Raw genomic sequence first — 19193 nt, 5'->3', positions numbered from 1 at the left:
AAAAGAATATTCGACAGGCGCCGGGTTAGAGGGCGGGATGTCACACTTACATGGCCGGATGTTCGAACGCAGCATGATTTGGACGTGTTGCACCAGAAGGGCGTTACGATACTGACGGAAAGAGCTGAGCTGGTATTTGTTACGTCAATAAAAAGAGCCCGCATCGATTGTTATTCACAACATTGTTGGCATTTGGACAGCGCGGGGACTTTTCATTGGGTCATTGAAGAGGAAGTTAAGAGCTGGATATGGTAACACATTATTTAAATGTGAGAACCATTACACAATGAGGGAGGGGGGGGAAAGGGTTAGGGTTAGGGTTAGGGTGGAACCCTAACCCTAACCCTAACCCTAACCATACTAATTGAGCCGGATTATCTGCATTTGTGTCATCCATGAACTCATCAGAATACGTAACGATTTACAATTTTGGATAATCGCTCGGGGATCACCTTCAGAGCCATTAATCGGGATGTTACTGACTTTGATTGCAAGAGGAGAACTACTCAGTATGTGCACACCCCGCTTATGAAAACTCACACATTTTTAAAAAAAAGACAACTTCAAGGGGAAAAACGTCAGGAATCATCACGCTCATGACAGCTCCTATTGTGATATGCAGAGAGCTGACAATTACTCCGTCGTGTGTCAAATAGTGAGCCCGGCCTGCGTAATAGCTGATGAAAGCTGGCTAAGTGACTCATGCCCGCAGAGTGAGCACAAAAAAAATAAAAACACCCCCATGTTGCACTCTTTGCTGTTTTCACTCACAGCGGACGCAAGATGGCGATAAGCAGCGGCCGTTTTTTTTTTTTTTTTAACACACGACAAGCATTTCAAGTGATGATCAGAGACTTTTCGGTAGGACGCCGATTTGTGCCGGTTGAGCTGCTCCGTCTTTACAGGGAGATTGCAGAGTGTCGGCTCTGGGATGCAGAACACATTAAGTCTCGCTGCTGGACAACGCCTGAGGTAATGGATGTTAGTAAAAGCCCATATTCGCCATTCGATCGCTGATGTGGAACTTGTAAAAAGCTTTAAAACTTCCACCAAGGAAAACATGTCCTACAAATCGACTTCAACTTGTAGGGTCATCATTCAGGGGGTCTTTATGTGCCAAATAAGATGCGGAAATCATGCTGTTATGCTGCAGCACTTTTTTTCCCCCTCTCCTCTCTCTTTCTTTGCACAGATAGGGTGGATTAGGTGTCATTAATACAGCAACCTTCAAAAGCGATGCAGCGATTAGTTTGATTAAACCTCAACACATATTCCCTCCACGCTGACCCCTGCCCGGTCTCCCCGGTCCCCACGCGGAGTTTTTCTTGCCATTGATTATTCATTAGGATTCATGATGAGGAAGCGAGCTGGCGCCACATCAGCGTTTTCCCAAAAGTCTCGCAGGGTGTCAGCTCCTGCCGCCGCGCTACACGCAGCCATTAATCAGAGCTCTCAGTGAAAGCGGCGCTTACGCAAGACTGGGTCAGAAACGATGCCTTTTCTCTTTCATATGATTTCCTGAAAAGATTCGGACTTCTTCTTCTTGCACTAGCCAATCGCACAATCTCTTCATATCACCAACTCAATGATTAACCTGCCCGAGTACATCACCCTCGCGCCCCCTCCAGCGCGGCGTTTCAGCCTCGGAGGAGAATGACAGTTATTTCCTGCCTCCGCTTCGTCTTCTGCCAAGCAAGCACAGATGCTTATTTTCAGGCCCAAGCGCCAATCCCCCCCCCCCCATCCATCCATCCTTCCGTCCTCCTACCCATGAGCCGTGCCTCACCCAGGCATTTAGCACCTGGCTGATTGCTAGATGTGTGGGGGAGTGCAGTGAAGAGGGAGTAAAGAGATTGCAAAAGGGGAGAAGGGGGGTGGGGGGTTAAGGGCAGGGCTGCTATTGGCTTGACCATACTGTATAATCACAGCGAGTGAATCATCCTGCCAGCGAGCCATTGAGCATGTTGAGACGCTTTGATTCTGCAGGCCGGGGCACGCTTAGGCGGCAACTTGCCCGAGACTGACACATCTCCAATGACACGTTCGTGTCCGCTTGCCCCAGCTTGCCCTTTGTGTGCTTCTCAAGCAATGGACGAGAGGACAAGGGTTGACAGAGACACGCTCTATTTTACATTGGCATTTACAGTACAATGCACAAGAAGCAGAAGTTCCCGGGGGGGAGGCCAAGCCATCTGGCCACTGGAGATCCAGGATGAAGGCATCCTCAAGGCCAAAGATGGAACAGCGGGGCATGGGCGGGGCATCAGCAAGAGGGTTCCAGTAAGCGCCTCAGTGTAATGCAGACATGTTGAGACAAATAAATTCTTTTTTTTTAATGTCAAGAACAGCATCAGCACTATCCTTCCAGAAGCTCTAACAATCAACACAAAGGTCCTAGTGGACCCGCCTTAGGTTAATTTCCTGGCAGAAGACAATTTTATTAGAGTACGTTCCAGCATGCGATAGCTCAAAAAGCTCTCCAAGTTGATCCTGGATGCGTGAGAGAGGGTTTATTACTCAAAATAACTAGACCTGCAAGGAGACATGTAGTGTCTGCAGTTGAATTCATTCCAAGACCAAACCACTTGTAGCTTAAATCGTTATTCCTCATTCAAATAAAAGGAAGTGCAATTTATCTCAGATTGCATATACCATGGGGGCGCACTATACACGGAAAAAAACGGTAAATACAGTCAGCCTCCCTCAGCCCGTTGTGCTCGGCGTCGCACGCCGTGCGGTCCGCTCACATATCCAAGGATTACGGCACATTATCCTTCCCCGGTTGGATCGCGACTCGAGCACAGAAGCTCAGGTCACTGAATTTACAGAACCGCAGGTGTCGGCTACAATCTGACACCTGCTCGATTCCAAGGGAAATAGATGTATTTGATGCGCTAAACCGGAGGGGATTACCGGATCCGTAACGTTGCTGGCAGACGGCCGCCATCTAGCAGCCTTTTAATCTATTAATGCTCGATAAACTCAACCTGGATTTAGCGGGCCAGATGAGACACACAATTGGTTTTTATTTGAGGGAATTGCCCTGAAAGTCTCGTGGGGAGCCACAGTTTTCCAAGCTTTTCTACGGCCTACTAAATTCGAACTACATTATTGCTACGAAGGGAATATTGCCAAATTCGAGTCTTTGCACTGCCTCAAATATTATCTTCCACAGATGCGATTCAATACACGAGTTCTATCCAAAAAATCCGCCGTTACAAAGATAAGCAGGCCAAAGCCAAACAGTCCTTCAGATATCTTGTGTGTCTCTGATTAAAAAAAAGAAAAGAAAAATCATGATTCAGCAAGCATATAAAACTCCCACACTCCCATCGACCAAGATTCAAACCCAGAACCTGTGATGCAAATCACTAGCTCACCATACTCTGGCCAGCAACATTTATATTAAAAAAGGCCCAACAGTAATATTTTTTAATAATACCGTAATTTTCGGACTATAAGTCGCTCCTGAGTATAAGTCGCCCCCCCCACCCAAACTATGAAAAAAAACGCGACTTATAGTCCGAAATTTACGGTAAAATGATTGATGTGACTTTCTGCTGTTTTGTCCATTTTTTGTCACCTATGAAAGATTAACAATGTCTCAGATGTAAGCTGCGTAATAAAACACGAGTTCACAGTCACTCTCAGTCGTCACGCTGCTGGCGACAGACATCCACTTCCCGGCGACATTCGCCGGGAATGATGGAAAAGGTCAGCCCACGACGCGCCTGACTCCTTTATTAAGTGCTTTGTGTTTGTCACCGCTGAATCGCCACGGTAATGTTTAGCGCTTGGATCCGCGGCTCTATCCGAGTCCGACTTGCCCCGAGCGGCGGCGCTTTAAGAGCGACTGCCAACGTGGCCTTTCGATGGGAGTCGGGTTGCCAGGTCGTGATGACAGATGGCTTCGAGATACACTGCTGACTGATATGGAAAATGAAGATCTGGGGGAGGGGATGCTCGAATAAAACCCAGAAATTGGCCATTTCCATGTTTGCTGCATTCACTAACGACTCCCAGTGTAGGAAATTGTAAAGCAAAGCTTTCCAAAAGGAACCAAGATGTCTTCTTAACTATTCACTAAAAGTATTTACAAACACAGTTGAGAGATTCAGGTACGCATTCTGAACAATACCAAACCGTTCATCAGTGTAGCCGGCGTCAAAAAGGTCAAATCGTTACTTGGCTTTTCAGCACCGCAGCTGTCGCGTGCACTTTAAAATGTCATGGATTATTTCCAAGAGGCTGATTGATCAAGGCTCCCGCTACCTGAGCGCATCTTGCGAATGTCCGTTTCCCTCACTGCAGCTCCGCAGGGGAGCACCGTATCGGTTGCTAGCGCGGTCTAACTTTTAACTGAATCGTTTTTCTTTTTTCAATTAACACTCACATCTCAATTCCCAAAGGCCATTTGGGAATCGTGATTCCCCACACCCTGCTGTGTTTACACCCGCCAATCGGAATTCCAAAGAAGAGCCGCTCTTGGTTTAATGAGCATCCTCCTTCAGAACGTTTTCCTCCTCCTCATCTCCGAAACAGATGGATTGTCTGACACGCCTTTGTAGTTTCCCGCCACTCGCAGACAAATGACTAGCTGAGCTACACAAACGCTTGTGAGTGCCTCGTCCGGAGGCTTTCGATGTTAAATGGACTTTGTCCGGGTACGAATGGACGGAGGAGAATATCCGGGCGGCATCCTGCTGAATTTAATGAGGCGTATTTTTAGCCGGTTTTCATCGAAAGCGGAAGAGCACTTTTTAGCAAGCCAATTACAGCCAGCGGTGTGTCCATGCGTGAAGCAAACGAGTTGACGGAAGGTGGACCGCCATTCCGGCCTCCCTCCCTCCCTCAGCCGACAGGCCCACACAAGCACGAGTGTATTTTTAGTAGATGGTGACTCCCTCTCTGTAGGCTTTTCTTTTCATACACACCGAGAAAAGAAAACACAAAAAACGCAACGAGAAAGACGAGTGTGACTCATCTATAGCTACCGCCGTGTCGCTGTGACTCCGTTCCCCCTCATCTATTTCGAGGTTCCTCCAATGAAATAAAGCTATCTGGCTTGCTCGATTTCAATCTCCTGTAGATTTTTATCATTTACTGCCACGTAGCTAACTAGAAAGGCAGCAGGGAACTAGCTAACTACTGTATATGGTTCCCTATGTATTCACTATATAATCTTTACTATGGTACAAATCTAACGATTGGGCTATTTTGCTAGCAGGCTAGCTAGTGAACATTCAATGAGCGAACTCCAAATTTTGTATATTAAAATTTAAAAAAAAAGAACCACCAATAGAAAGTATTTCTACATCACTTACTAGCCAGATTCTAATTTATTTTAGATTTTATTATTTACTACACTGCAACAAGCTAGTTAGCATGTACAAGCTAACTATTGTAGATTTGTTTTACACAATGTAAAAAGTCCAGCTAGTGGCTACCTAATTAACGTAACCACTTTTTTTTGGACTGGCAGCACAGTGTGTTGATATGGGATGAAATGTATTGTTTTTTTTATTTATATTACAATTCAAATAAATGTTTTTTGTTTGTGTGAAACAAGTTAGAAAAAAAATCTACAATCTATCAATCAATAAATCAAATATATCTCGCATGCTAGCAGCTAATTAGCAATAGATGACAGTATTTATCTATATTTAACTGCTACCAGAATGTAACAAATGTAACTATATCCCTATCTTAGCAAACCTACCTAGCCGTATAGTATCTACTGTATCTTGTGGTGTACATTTTGAAATTAATTACAAAGTAACTAAACCATCCATCCATCCATCTATCCAGTCTCTCCGTATCCTCTTTCCTAATATGAATTCATGGCACAATGAGTCCAATCAACAAGCAAAACGCCCACTAATAAGCAGCCTTTGCATCATATGCTATACAATGACGGCGGGCCGACCATTACTCGGCAAGAACGGGTAATTAAGAGCGGTGATGTAACACGGCGAGCAAATAAGCCTTGCCCAGCATGCAGCTGAGTGAAGAAGCGTTCAAGGTTGATTTGACAGCGAAAATGGTCCATTTAAAACGTCACGCCTAAACTGTCCTTTCATTTGTTAGCTATGTGGGCGAAGTACAGGCAAGGAAATTCCTGACTTGTTTACTTGGCTGCGTTGTCCATCATCGATCGCATCGACAGCGGGCAAACAATACATCTGTAAACATTTTTATATACGTTTATTTTAACCCTGTGGTTCATCATGTCCAAAATGTATGCTAGCTGCCTCATAGCTACGTGCTAAAACATGATGCTAACGGTAACGTTCATTAACTGCTAAAATGAAGTCAATATGGATTCAATTTGTTTGGTTTAAGGACAAAATCTTGTTGAATTGCTTGATCACTAGACGAGGAATTTGAGGAACATAAAAAAAAAGAACTTAAAACCCCCCGAAACGCTCCTCTGCAGGGGTCACAGGTTTTTTTTGCATTATAGCTACCCTACTGCTACATTAAGCTGATAAGCTTTTGACGAAAGCACCATTTAAATGATCCTGTTTTTATGTTATGCCTTACATGAATTAATAGAGCCATGTAATTACTATCCCTGTTGCAAATGTTTCCTGGCCTCCCCGGAGATGAAATGTAGCAATTAGAATAACTGCACTCCACTATTAGAGTACAATTCCCATAAGAGTTAATAGAGAGGAGAATCTCATTAGTAGGACTAGACTAACAACACAGATAAACTGGCAGTCATGGGCCGTTAGCAAGGTAAAAGCGGGTTGGTCCGTGCGTATTGTCCTCAAAAATCGTCCTCGTAGCGGCCCGGCGAATGAGCCGCGTTTGTCCGATGACTCAGTCTGCCTGTCGTGTTTGTTCGTGTCACTCACTTCCAGGCTGCCCCAAACAGCCTTTGTCTCATTTCTTATTTTTTTTTTCAAGGCAGCAGAATTCCCCCCACCCCTGCAGAAAAAAAATGTTCCATAATTCAAATGTGCTTCTTCTGTTTCCACTTGGCATCACCTCGCACCAGACGCACGCCGTCTGTTGTCCAAGACGTCTGGAAAAGTCGAGTCGGCCAAATGAAGCAGGGAGATGTTTAAATCAAATCGTGAAAGGTGTATTTTTATTTTATTAGCTTTTGCCTACGCCTCGGTGCTTTTTGCCTGGAGGGAGTTGCGGGGGCTTGCCATTGTGAGTGACTAAAAAAGTAGCATGTGACCTAAGAGATAGAGTTCAGTTCTTCTAGCTAGAGTAGGTTTTATGATATTCTCCTTTTGCAATATTAACCAAAATAACGCCTTTGGACTCATGGGGGCACATAGAGCTTTTTTTTTTTTTTACTTCACTTCCCCTTTAAGGCAAGCAGGTAGTGTTACGTGAAGGGCCTTTTCTCGTTTCCACAAACAAGGAGTGTTTCGGTCGGGCTCTATTCGTAGCAACAACAGATGGTCGAATAGAAACGAGCTGCATGATGGCGACAAACGTTTTACACGAAAGAAAAAACAACAACCGGCCAAGCGTACTATGCTTTGCTCAGCATGCACAAACGACGCTCTTTATCAGTCTCGGGCGAGGTCCACGTAAACAACTTTGGACTCCCTTCCCAAAATCTCCACGGTTATGTCCACCTGAAGACACACGCATAGCGCATGACTAAGCAACAGATGGCGTCGGAGCGGCAGAGCCATTTGTAGCCCGAGGAAGGGCTTTTCCAGATAAGGCACCATAATAACAATGGAGGATCAAGTAAAGGGGAATCAGTCGAGGAGTGATAGCGAAATCACTCTCCTTTTTTAACGCCGTGCTATGCTTTTATTGCCTTTCTGCAAGAAGTGTGATACATTCAGAAGATTGAAACGTCATTTTCTCAGGCCCACACATTCAGCTCTGTTTCTTTTTCACTTCCACGGGGTTGCCGTTTTGATTATAAATGTGCATCGCGTGCAGTTTATGGACGAGGACGCCTGCAACGCAAAGTCTGAAATGGAGCAGAAATGGGAGCTGTCTACGGACGAGCAGTGCTGAATTTATGAAGAAGCCTGTAGGGAGCAAGTGCTGACATCAATCGTGAAAATATGCCAATTGGACACAAAATGGAAGTAGAACACTACTTTTGAGGAGAAACACTGCTCACATGCTAACGGTTAGGATACAAAACGACTTTAATTGGTGACAGTTTCCAAAGTGGTCAAGAACGGACAAATTTGGGGGGGGGGGGGGGGGGGGGGTTATGGCAACCAGAGGCTGGAAAGTGACGTGAAGCTCAATGAAACAGCGAGAAGCGAGGCTGGTTGTGTTAATCTCATTACACCGAGAGCCCCCAGGCTCCTCTGGCCCTATTTATAGCAGCCTGACAGAAAGAGAAAGGCCGGCCTTCGTATGTGCGCCGTCGTCAATGTTGCTTATGCAACTGAGTGGCAAACGATGATGCCAATCATGAGGGGGCCCCTCGTGTCAAACGGAAAAAGATCATATGTAAAAAAAAAAAAAAAAAAAAATTTAAAAACCAGACAACTTTCCTCAGCGCAGCAGCTAGCATGAAAGCAGCAAATGAGAATTTGGACGTCGTATTCCATCAAAGATGAAATGTCTAAAGATGTTTGTCTTTTGAATGGTCACCTTGCCAAAAGGAAAGAAAAAAAAAATGAAAAGAGAAGCCAAATGTATTGAGAGAGGACTCAATTTTGATCCTCTCACAAGAAGAAAAAGCCTCATTTCCCACAAGTAATCACACAATCAGCCTCGGGACACACAATCACACACACGACACTATGAACACACACACGCTCACATAGAGCGAGAGGGAACTCAGACTGAGGGAGTTAATTACCTCCATCAAGAAGGTTCTATTTGCACCAGTGTGGGTTTGTTTATGTGGCACTTCCTGTATTTTTTTATTTTAATGACAGTTATTTTTGCTCCCATTATTGTGTTTATTAGCGACAATTTGTAATGAGGCATAAAATTATTATTCTTTTTAAATCAATCCAGCACAAATTAATTGAATTAAATAGGACTTGTTGGAAGGACGAGAGAAGAAGAGGAGGAGGCGCTCCCCTGACCTCCGGGCGGTGCATTTTGCCGTCTGACCTCTGACACAGTGAAAGCGGCGCGCTGATGTGTGAACGCGAGCGTGTGTGTGACCTACAAGGCGACACATGTGGATGCGGGCACGCTCCCCCGACCACGTCGACACTCGCCCTGAGCGCCTTTTGTGCATCGTGGAAAATTCTTGTGGCGGCTGCAGGTGGTCGCTTATATTCCATTCGCCAGGACTATTTTGTCCATTTGTTTTTCCATTTTCCCTCTGAAGCTGCAAGCATTCTTCGACAAAAGAATTAACCGACAGATTTAGTGTTAACCATCGCACTATTTTTTCCAGATTTTTTTTTTTTTCGCACTAAGTGTACTTACAAAAGTGTCCCTGCAATTTTGCACTTTTGTCATCCGGCTTTGCATGATTAGAATGAGCAATTGGCTGACATTTTGAATCCCAAACTCCATATTTCACTGCTTTGACAGCAGCAACATCAACAGAGCAGGAGGTGCGTGTTTTTAGTAGCAAAGGTTGACATATATTTCATGCTCCAATCGCTCCCAGATGCTCCAGCGCAGGATGCACGACCGCTTCTGAAATGAAGCTGCGAGCTGCTGTGACGTCCTCCCCCCACCCTCCCTCCTCAGCATCATCATTTCCTCCTACACGTTTCCACTTGTGCTCATTTGCACATCATCTCCTGCAACGTCGGCGTTATGTTCCATCTTGACGCCGTGTGGAATAAAAGCATTGGGACGGTGAACCACGGATCCAATCATTGGTGTTGGATCTTCTATCTTATCAGCTCTGCTCTAGTTCAGCCTATAAGATATTTGGTGGACTTCTTCAACAACAAAGTTTTCCAAAGCCCAAATTATTCAAATTGTTTAAATTCAGAAACGACAAACCAATTTGTACCGATGGATACATTTTTGATTGTTCAAGCTATATTACAGCCTACAAAATGACTCAAATTAGTGCCGTACTGATGATCTAAGCGAGGAATTATAAATCCCAGTCAAGCTCGAAGCAGGACATGGATTCAAATCTTGATCCATGGCGTGCTAAAAGATTCAAGGATGGTCCATTTGGCTAGCCTAGCTAGCATAGAATTGTCCAAAATATCGTAGGCAGGAAGGTCCAGCCCTGATTGAATTACTGCTGAAAAGAATTGGCCGAATAATTCTACCCTTCTCCAAAAGAACAATGCAACTCAAAATACAAAGCGAGGCGCTAAACCCCAAACGCGAAAGGTGCACAATGCTAAATGAATACCTGTCTGATAGCATCAATCAAAACAAACCCTGGTTATCTCTGCCAAGGCAGAACACGACGTGAAGTGAATTCAACAAGCGTTCGCAGCCTTCATTCTCACACCGACAATGGGGAACTATTTTAAATGTAAGTATAAATGTAATTAAACGCACAAATACTAAAAGTCTGATTCACATAGCGGTTAGCAAATGAACAAGTGTTGAAGTGTGATTGGATTGGACTGAGACACACACACAGTGAGAAGTCTGCCACTATCAGCACCATCTGTGTTCATTCTTTGAAGACTCCAGCGCGCTTATTTTGGGAGGCGTGTCTCAGAAACGTCCAAAAATTGAATACCGTAATTTTCGGACTATAAGTCGCACCGGAGTATAAGTCGCACCAGCCATAAAATGCCCAAAAAAGTGGAAAAAAAAACATATATATGTATATAAGTCGCTCCTGAGTATAAGTCGCCCCCCCCACCCAAACTATGAAAAAAAACGGGACTTATAGTCTGAAAATTACGGTATATCAGATACGACAGGTTCATGTCAATTAAAATAATCTTACAGTATGACATTCAATGATTCGCCATGTGTACCTATCATCAAAATGACAGTATAATTCTTCAGTATGACATTTGAAGGATATTTTGACAATTGACAACATCACATTTATAAGAGGCAAGTGTGACGTGCACATGAGAGAGTGACTTGAACCAGTCACTCTATATGACATTACTCACGTTAGTGTGACAGGACGCTCTGCTCGACAGGTGTACGCCGTTTGTTCTTTCCGCATCGCTTGTTCAGTGTATGTGTGTGTGTGTGTGTGTGTGTGTGTGTGTGTGTGTGTGTGTGTGTGTGTGTGTGTGTGTGTGTGTGCACGCGCTCCACTGCGCATTTGTCATCCTCAATCAGACAGACAGCAGCGTTCCACTGGGGGACGTTCCCCCTCGGTGGTACACATTTGACACAAAAGCTATGTCGACACGACAACATGAATCCATCCATCTTCTGCTTAGCTTCTTCTAGGTCATGGGTGGAGCTGGAGAGAGGTATGACGGCAATCACGGGGGCACGATTAAACAGTAACTTTGAGTCTTTTAACTCAACCGTCTTGTTTGTTTTTGAAATGTGGAGGGAAATCTATGTAAGGACAAGCTACAATGTCTGCACAGAAATGGCCTACCAGGGATTCAAACCCAGAACTGCGAGGCAGACATGTAAGTCAGGATGTCCCAGTGTGTCTCCCTAGAAAAATGTGACGTCTTGCCAAAATATTAATGCAAAAAGTACCATGTAATTCTGCAATATGCATGCCAGCCCACTAGGTGGCGATGACTTAGCAAATGACCTTTTTATGCCAAATTATATCAAACAACCACCGTAAATTACAACCTCAACAATTCAGCATTATGTAAATTGTCTAAAATTAAAATCTATGATAGAGTTCTTGTGGTGGGGTCCACCGTGGTTGTTTTTTTTCCCCCCGAAAAAATCAAAAAATGACTCATCCAATTATACAATTCGACTAACAATTTGGAACTCAGTAACCCGAGCTTCTCTCCTAATGGTCGCAGTAATGAAATCCCTCCTCTCCATTGTCCCATCAGTATGTTTTGTGTGGCTGGCTCTCTCAAATGGGCCAATTTCAACTTGAAATCCAGCTAGCCACATAAAAAGTCTGGCAAGTGTTCCGTAATGCGTTCTCCAATTTGTTATCCTCAAGAGCTTCTTGAAATTGCAAAAACAGTGCCTAATATGTCTCCTCTAATACAAGCGAGCTGGAGATGATAGATCTATGATGTGATTAATGCCCTGTTGTGGCAACCGAGAACAAAACTGGAGCGGGAAGGCAAGCAGATGAGACGTACAATGCGCACAGTAGCAAAGGAGAGACGATGCAATCGATGCAAGTCATTTACGCCGGGCTCCGAATGAACACAAAGACCCGAGCAATCACAGCCAGTTCTTTTTTTTTTTCTCTCAAGCACAAAAGGAGTCGGGCGAGGCGTGTTATTGGCTAGTTCTGTTGCACAATGGCGAGTTATGTTGCATTACGATGGAAGTGGAGCACCGGATTTGAACACGGGAAAGCGTGTAATACAGTTTGGTGGCGTTATTACGCCAAAGCAAACACGACAGGAAGGGATTGTGCGGCGGGAGGAACAGGTGGCTTTTGCTTGTGAATTTTTGATGCTTTTGTTTCCTTTCACGCTTCTCCGGCAATATAAAAGCAAAAAAACATGACTTCCCGGGGATCCTGAACTGACTTTACAACATCAGATCAATGCGAGTGGAACCATTTCGCAGCTAAAGCTTTGGAGATATTATGATCAAATTAAAGGGGACACATAAACCAAAGTTGACTTTCATTGTTTGTATATAAACAGCTGGCTCTCTGGAGTACTTGCTTGCCGATCAAGTGTGAAATTAAACAACCGGGTAAATCCGGGTCACCTAATTCGTAATTTGCTTCAGTCGATATGGTTAAATGAGTCGGTGGTGGCTGAGATTGCAGTCTGGACATGGTGGGGGGAATATATTCTGCAAAAAGAGACTGCAGTTGAGTCTAGTCTATTTTTGGAGTATTAGCGAGAGGGGTTGGAAAAGTTCCGAAGTTAGCCAAACGGAGAACAGTTTAGAGTTGTCGCAGATGCTAATGGCTAACGTTTACCTTCAGTTTTGGAATATTAGCTAGAGGGGTCGGAAAAGTTGCTAAGTTACCCAAAACGGAGAACAGTTTAGAGTTATCGCTAATGGCTAACATTTACTTTCAGTTTGACAGACTGCGTGGAGCAGATTTATGAGCAGCTACAAAGAGCATCACCAGCTGAGCTCAGTGGTCACGGGTGGCATCCCATGCGAGGCGAGCTCAATGAACCGAGAGCAAACACAAAAGACGGACCTTGGACGCCAGCCGTGTGCCTCCCCGGTCAACAAACAACCCGCTCGCGCCTGGCGTCTCTGCCATGTGCCAGAGCCCCGAATTCCCGGCCCCGCGTAAGCTAATTAGCGCAAAGCGGGAATTCGCGCTGTGCACTCGGCAACGTCAACAGATGGTCGCCCGGTCACAAATGACTTGTATTTGCCGGGGTGGTTTTCCTGAACACTCTCTCAGTGAGATTCGTGCTCCTCAGCGTCGATTAAAGTATAAATCAACAACAAAATGCCACGCTCGAGCTAATTAACTGCTGCTCATTATGAGCTAAATGATGATGGCAGCTGGCCCATGAGGCAGGCAAAGAGCGGCTTCACTGTAGAGACTTGCTGCGTTTTCATTCTTTGTCAAGGACGCAAGTAGCGCTTTGGCGCCCTGATTAAAGAGGCCATTTTAGAGAAAATGGACTTTTGGAAAATGGCCTCACGTGCTTTGGTCATAGAACGAATTAAACTCTCATGCCAAGGCAGCGGGATCTTTTTTTCGATCGATTAGGTATTTTGGCAAAACGACACCATATATCTCCTTTAACCAAGAAGATCTTGCTTTGTAAAACCTGGGTGAATGATTACGATTCTCTTTTACGAGCCGGCAAACTTACGACGCCGCTCGACTGGGACACGTTGATGAATGAGGCAACTAAACGCTTGTCAAGTGCCTTCCAAGCCATCACTGTTGTTTTTTTTGTTTATTTTGGAGCTAAATGAGATCCATTCTACAAGTACAGAAAAATAGGAAGTAACCATAGCAACAGAATGGCGGGGAAAGACTTATGTTTGCCGTCAGTCATTGATGCTTCCCTTTGAAAGTTCCCGCGGCAAAGCGGCCATGGGACACGGTGACTGATGCGCTTGTATTAGCATATTCAGGCAGGAGTGTCAAACAAAAGACGCCGCAGGGGAAAGCGGAAGATGTACCATTTTGACGGCCGTTTTGTCAAAGGTCCCAATGGCTGTATATAATTGTTATAGATGCCGAAAATTTAAAAAATCTTATTTATACAACCGCATCATTTCCTCCCACACTTGTTTATCGTGTCACCTCAGCCTTGTCCCAAACTATTCCATCAGTGCCTCTCAAGGTGATTGATTCACTCGAGCTCTAGATGAGGTCTCGACCGACTCGGACCGAGTGAATGAACGGACTTCATTGCGCGCGACAATGAGGTCGTCCGTCGGGTCGATCAGCAGCCGACTAATTTAGGAGCAATTAACTTCCTCTCGACACACACTCACTCGATCAAGTTTGCTCTTGAGGTAATGCTAGAACAATCCTTAGACACATTTGCGGGGGTGACTGACACTCATATCAATGGTGAAATCACACTGTGAGCCACGTTTTCCTTCCCTATTGTTCAAAACGCGTATTCAGGCATCTCCGTTTTTAGTTTTTTTTGTGAATTGAGTAAAAGGAGTTAGTTCACTTCTGGTTCCAAGCGCTTGTACGGTGGCAGTGAGTCAATAGACTTGACAAGTTTGCCAGATATAATTAGTGAACCATTCTTCAGAACGTCGGTTTCAAGCTGTGTAATGTCAGTTGAATTTCCCAGTCAAACCAAATTTTTTTAAAAAAATGACGCTTTGTGAATTTAAAAGAACCTTAGCCTTTCGGTACGTTAGCTTAATGCTAACGCTAAATAGCATTGATGAATCTGAGCTGCTTACAATGCCATTTCAGCTTAAAAAGGACAAAAAGTGTATAATCCTTTTTCCCCTTGCTCTGTAGGCGACCAATAAAATCTTATTACAAGACCAAAACTGTCCTTTTTTCCCCCTTTTTTTATTTATTTTTTTATATAAATCTCCCGACTGTCTACCGCCATATCTCCGACATGACACCACGTTCCCCGAAGGCAGAGCGCCATTGAAGCACAAGTGCCAGCAGACTTGCACGGCGCCCGCTTCTCCAACGCACTTCGCCTTGAGCTATGAAGGGCAGAACTGGCGGATGCGCGACGCTCCCGATAAAAAGATGAGGCATGTGGCTTCCAGCGCTCTGCGGACATGAGCGGAGAGGACGCTTATTGTAATATGTGGAAAAAGAATGAATAGCGGCGCTTAAACGCGACGGAAATTCCTCTGGGCTCCCTCTGATATGGGCATTAAAAAAAAGGAGATAAAACAAAAGCGCATAGCGCTCCATACGGAATGAGGGTCAGACACTAACCTGTGTGCGGCCCACTCGTAAACACACACACGCCGACTGTCAGCACAACAACACTCATCTGCCAGCTTCCATTCCTGCAGCACAAACACCCACGCAAACACACGCCAAGCGAGTCACTTTAGAGTGCTTGTACGAATCAAATTATCTCCATCGCTCACACCGTGAGCCGCCTACAGAAGGAGAAAAGCAGGGGGGCTCGGTCCCGGCGGGTGGGAGATTGGACCACCCCGCAGCTTGTCCCCAAGACCACCCTGATGTAAATCGGCCTCTTCCATCAATCCGCCTCCTGCCGCGAGGAACATCCCGGCGTTGCGGGAAATAAGCAGAAATACAAATAAGAACGACGGAGAAGACGGACACTAATGGCCCTTTGGGGACCCTGTCGGGAATTTGTTATTGCTGACTCTGAGGAGGGAGCAAGCTGGAAGGATGGAGACGAAGGCCGTGGCTATTTTTACAGCAAGTATCTATTTTCTCTCGGCTATTTTTATGACTATTTTCCAGAAAAGCTAACCTTCTACAGTACCCTTTGAGATTAGCTCTTAAATTTTTTTTTACGCAACGAGGTCTACATAACTGCTTTCAATTGCCATAGTGGGGGAAGGGGGTTCAGGGTCAATCCTAGCCATGCTTGAACCTACTAGACACCTCAGTTGCAGTACATTTGGTTTTGTGTAAGAGCATGGTCCACTTTCTATACATTGGCACACTTAAACCACCCGATCCACAATCCAAATTCACAATTTGTTCCTGTATATCAGTTAAACTAGATAAATAACTATGCACACATGCATATATTCTTTATCATCTGCACAGGAGAAATAATATTACTCCTGAGGCGCTGTGATGTCTCATCTCTGTCCGGTACATCTGGTACAAAAATTGCTTATTTATATTGAGGACCAAATTTTCTTTTTTGAAATCAAAACAGATTCATGACTAAGTCAAAGGAACAAAAGCAGACGTTTGAAGGTTAGCGTCACATTATTGGGAGGCCGAAAGGTGCGATGATGTAAGCTTTTACAGTCTACCAGGCACAAGTTTTCATCCACCGGGCCAAAATGAAGCAGCTGCAGCTATCACAAGGATAAATGGAGCTGCCGTCGTGTGAGCGCCAAGCGTAATCGTATCAAAAACCGCATTGTTCCATGACTCACACTTGATGAAATGCAGCTAATCTAATCGACTTGATTAACACGCATTGCGTAATACCATCTATGTGTTTTGTGGGGTGACTTTTTTTGGGGGGGGGGGGGGGGCTTCGTGTGGCTCGCTGCGGCGTTTCTTGCCCATCGCCTCCAAAGCGAGATTAGCCGCCGTGTGACACATTGATGAAACAAAGGTGAATGCGCCGTCGCCGAACTTAGTCACATGCATTTACCGCAACAGAGGGAACGTTCCGGTCGGCTCGGAACGCAGCTGAAAAACCTTCACGCGCCGCCGCCCTTCAGAACTCTGGGAAATATTAGTCCCACGATTCGGCAAAGTGCAAGGAAACGCCACTCAAATCAGTTGATGGCGACTACAAACTGACTTATGATCCAGTGGTTATAAAAAGTCTACACACCCCACTTCTGGGTTCTGTGATTTTTAAAATCAATTCAAATCGTTTGTTCACCATTAATGCGGCCAACAACTTGCAAAACTCAATTAGAAAACAATAAGCAAGCGCAGGGATTTGCTTGCATAAGTGTGCACACCCTCTCATCACTGGAATGTGGCCGTTCAAACTGAATCCATCACGTTCAAGATCAAGTTAAACTAGCCAGCACACACCTGCCACAACTTAAATTGCTTCCAATGATATTCCAGAGATTTCTGCAAAACAGTTTAAGAGGCAAAAAAAACCCCACAACCATTAGCCAAAACAGAAGCATAATTAACATCCATTAAATAGTGTAATTGTCTTCCTCAATAGTTGAAACAGTAAACATGCCGCTAACTGTGACCCGTAAATCCATCCTTAAAGATGTAGCACTTTAACATACTTCCTTGAAACCAAATGCTGTACTACTTTCCTAATGAGACAAGGCTTTGGCGACATCATGTGGCATATAAGGGCATTTCGCAAAGACCACAAAAACTCATGACGGGTGATTTTCGACAAAAAAAAAAAGCTCAGAATGGATTTGTGACCACTAAAATATTGCTGTACTGATTTTTGCTTTCTTTCGAGTGGGCGGATCTCACCTGACAACTCAAAGCCACTATTACGCATCAGCATTCCAAAAAAAAGAAAGAAAAAAATAATAAACCCACACGTCCCGCTGCCTCCGCGCACAAAATCACCTCACGTCGGATAACAGCGTTATTTGCACACACACACAAAAAAAAAAACCAGTTCACCCACCCCCTCCTCTCTCTCCGCTTCTCCTTCCACCCCCTTCCTCTCGTTTTACGCATACGCTTGGCGGGCAATCATTGGGATGTCTGGCGAGGCACACCCCACACACTACCTTCTCCCTTACCGTCGAGTGGCCACGCAATTCCCAATGGATGCGTGCGTGGTTCCGTGGAAGGACGAGGGCCAGGACATGCGCGACTTCTTAAGACCGGGCCGGTCGCTGGTGTCCACGGCGTCCGAGCGCTCCATGTGCCGCTGGTGGTGGTGGCGGTCCGTGTCGGAGTAGCCGCGGTGCTTGATCTTAATGGGGGTGCGCGGCTGCCTCCAGAGGTGCTGGGGAGGCTTCAGGGTCGCCTGTCCTTCGCGAGGCACCGGTAACGAGAGGGACAGGCTCTTCTTGGAGCACGGCGTGGGCGCTTCCATCATGGTGCAATAAATGGATAAAATATGAATGAAATCGCAAGAAAACGATTGATTTAGGAACTAAAAGAAACTAATATGGCTCTTTTGTATCTCTCATGTCCGCAGCACTTCAGCACAAAGTCCACACATGACTACAGAACATTAGAAATCACAGTGCTCATGTGGCGTCCAGAGTCCAAATCATCCAAAAATCACCATCGATCTGCTTAATCTCATGATGGTCAATTTTAATCTCTCATCTTTCGGTTGGTCCAGCATTCGAGTGAGGAGAAGCGGCTTCTCCTGAACTTTGACGCCTCCTCTTGCTTCATGGCGCACCGGCGGGAGTATGTTTGTTTGAGGAGAACGTATTGCTTTTCTTCCCGAGCCACTTATTGCAGAAGCTCGCCAGAGGGGTTTGCAGCGTTATTGCTCTTCCAAAGAAATTCCAACAAATCCCCAGCGAGCTACGACGCGGAGCCGCTGGATGCGCCCCGACGGTGCGGGAAAGCCTCCCGAGATTCCTCCATGGAGAGACGTGGAGATGAATGCGCTTTCATCCACACTTTTGTTCGTCTTGACCATCCGGGCTCCCCCTTTTTCTTCACATCCAACCCGATTAGGGGGGTTAAAAAGGAGGTTCTTCTTCAGTGTGGTTCCATCACTCCCACGTCCTCATCCTCACTGCTGGAGTTCTCCGACTGTATTGGCTTCCTCTTGCCTTTCTCCCTCCCTCTCTCTCTCTCTTTTTCTCTCTCTCTCTCTCGCTCTGTCTGTCTACTGGCTTTCGTGGTGGTTGCTTGTTTGACTGTTCTGCTCCATGATTTGTCAGCTCAAGCTTTTATGTGCTCATCCATTGTGGTTGTATCCCCCCCCCCTTCCCTTCCTCGCGACACCATGACATCCAAAGTATACGTCGGAGAAAATCACTTCTGTCATTTTTTTCCCCTACTTTTCGGTTCTCTTGGGGGGTAAAATGAAACTCAAAGTCATTGCGACGAAGGACAACCATTTACCGTATTTTCCGGACTATAAGGCGCACCTTCAATGAATGGCCCATTTTAAAACTTA

At 45.2% G+C, this 19193-nt stretch overlaps 1 protein-coding gene across 2 annotated transcripts in view; it reads right to left on the bottom strand.

Annotated features, from left to right (window-relative positions):
• Window positions 1-18830, bottom strand: part of pde4a (phosphodiesterase 4A, cAMP-specific) — a 32521-nt gene extending 13691 nt beyond the window's left edge. The window contains exon 1 of one of the 2 annotated variants that reach the window (XM_061302580.1): window positions 17845-18830. In XM_061302580.1, the coding sequence (XP_061158564.1) occupies window positions 17845-18146 (302 nt within the window). In that variant the 5' untranslated portion in view covers window positions 18147-18830. Of the gene's footprint in view, window positions 1-50; window positions 159-17844 lie in introns of those variants that run through there. The other variant, XM_061302582.1, reaches the window with a different exon arrangement.
• Window positions 18831-19193: the final 363 nt, after the last annotated feature.

This window comes from Syngnathus typhle, linkage group LG17, assembly GCF_033458585.1.
Source record: "Syngnathus typhle isolate RoL2023-S1 ecotype Sweden linkage group LG17, RoL_Styp_1.0, whole genome shotgun sequence".
In the NCBI taxonomy this organism is placed as follows: Eukaryota; Metazoa; Chordata; class Actinopteri; order Syngnathiformes; family Syngnathidae; genus Syngnathus; species Syngnathus typhle.
The sequence above is the reverse complement of the archived record's forward strand: the minus strand, read 5'-3'. Positions and strand labels throughout refer to the sequence as shown.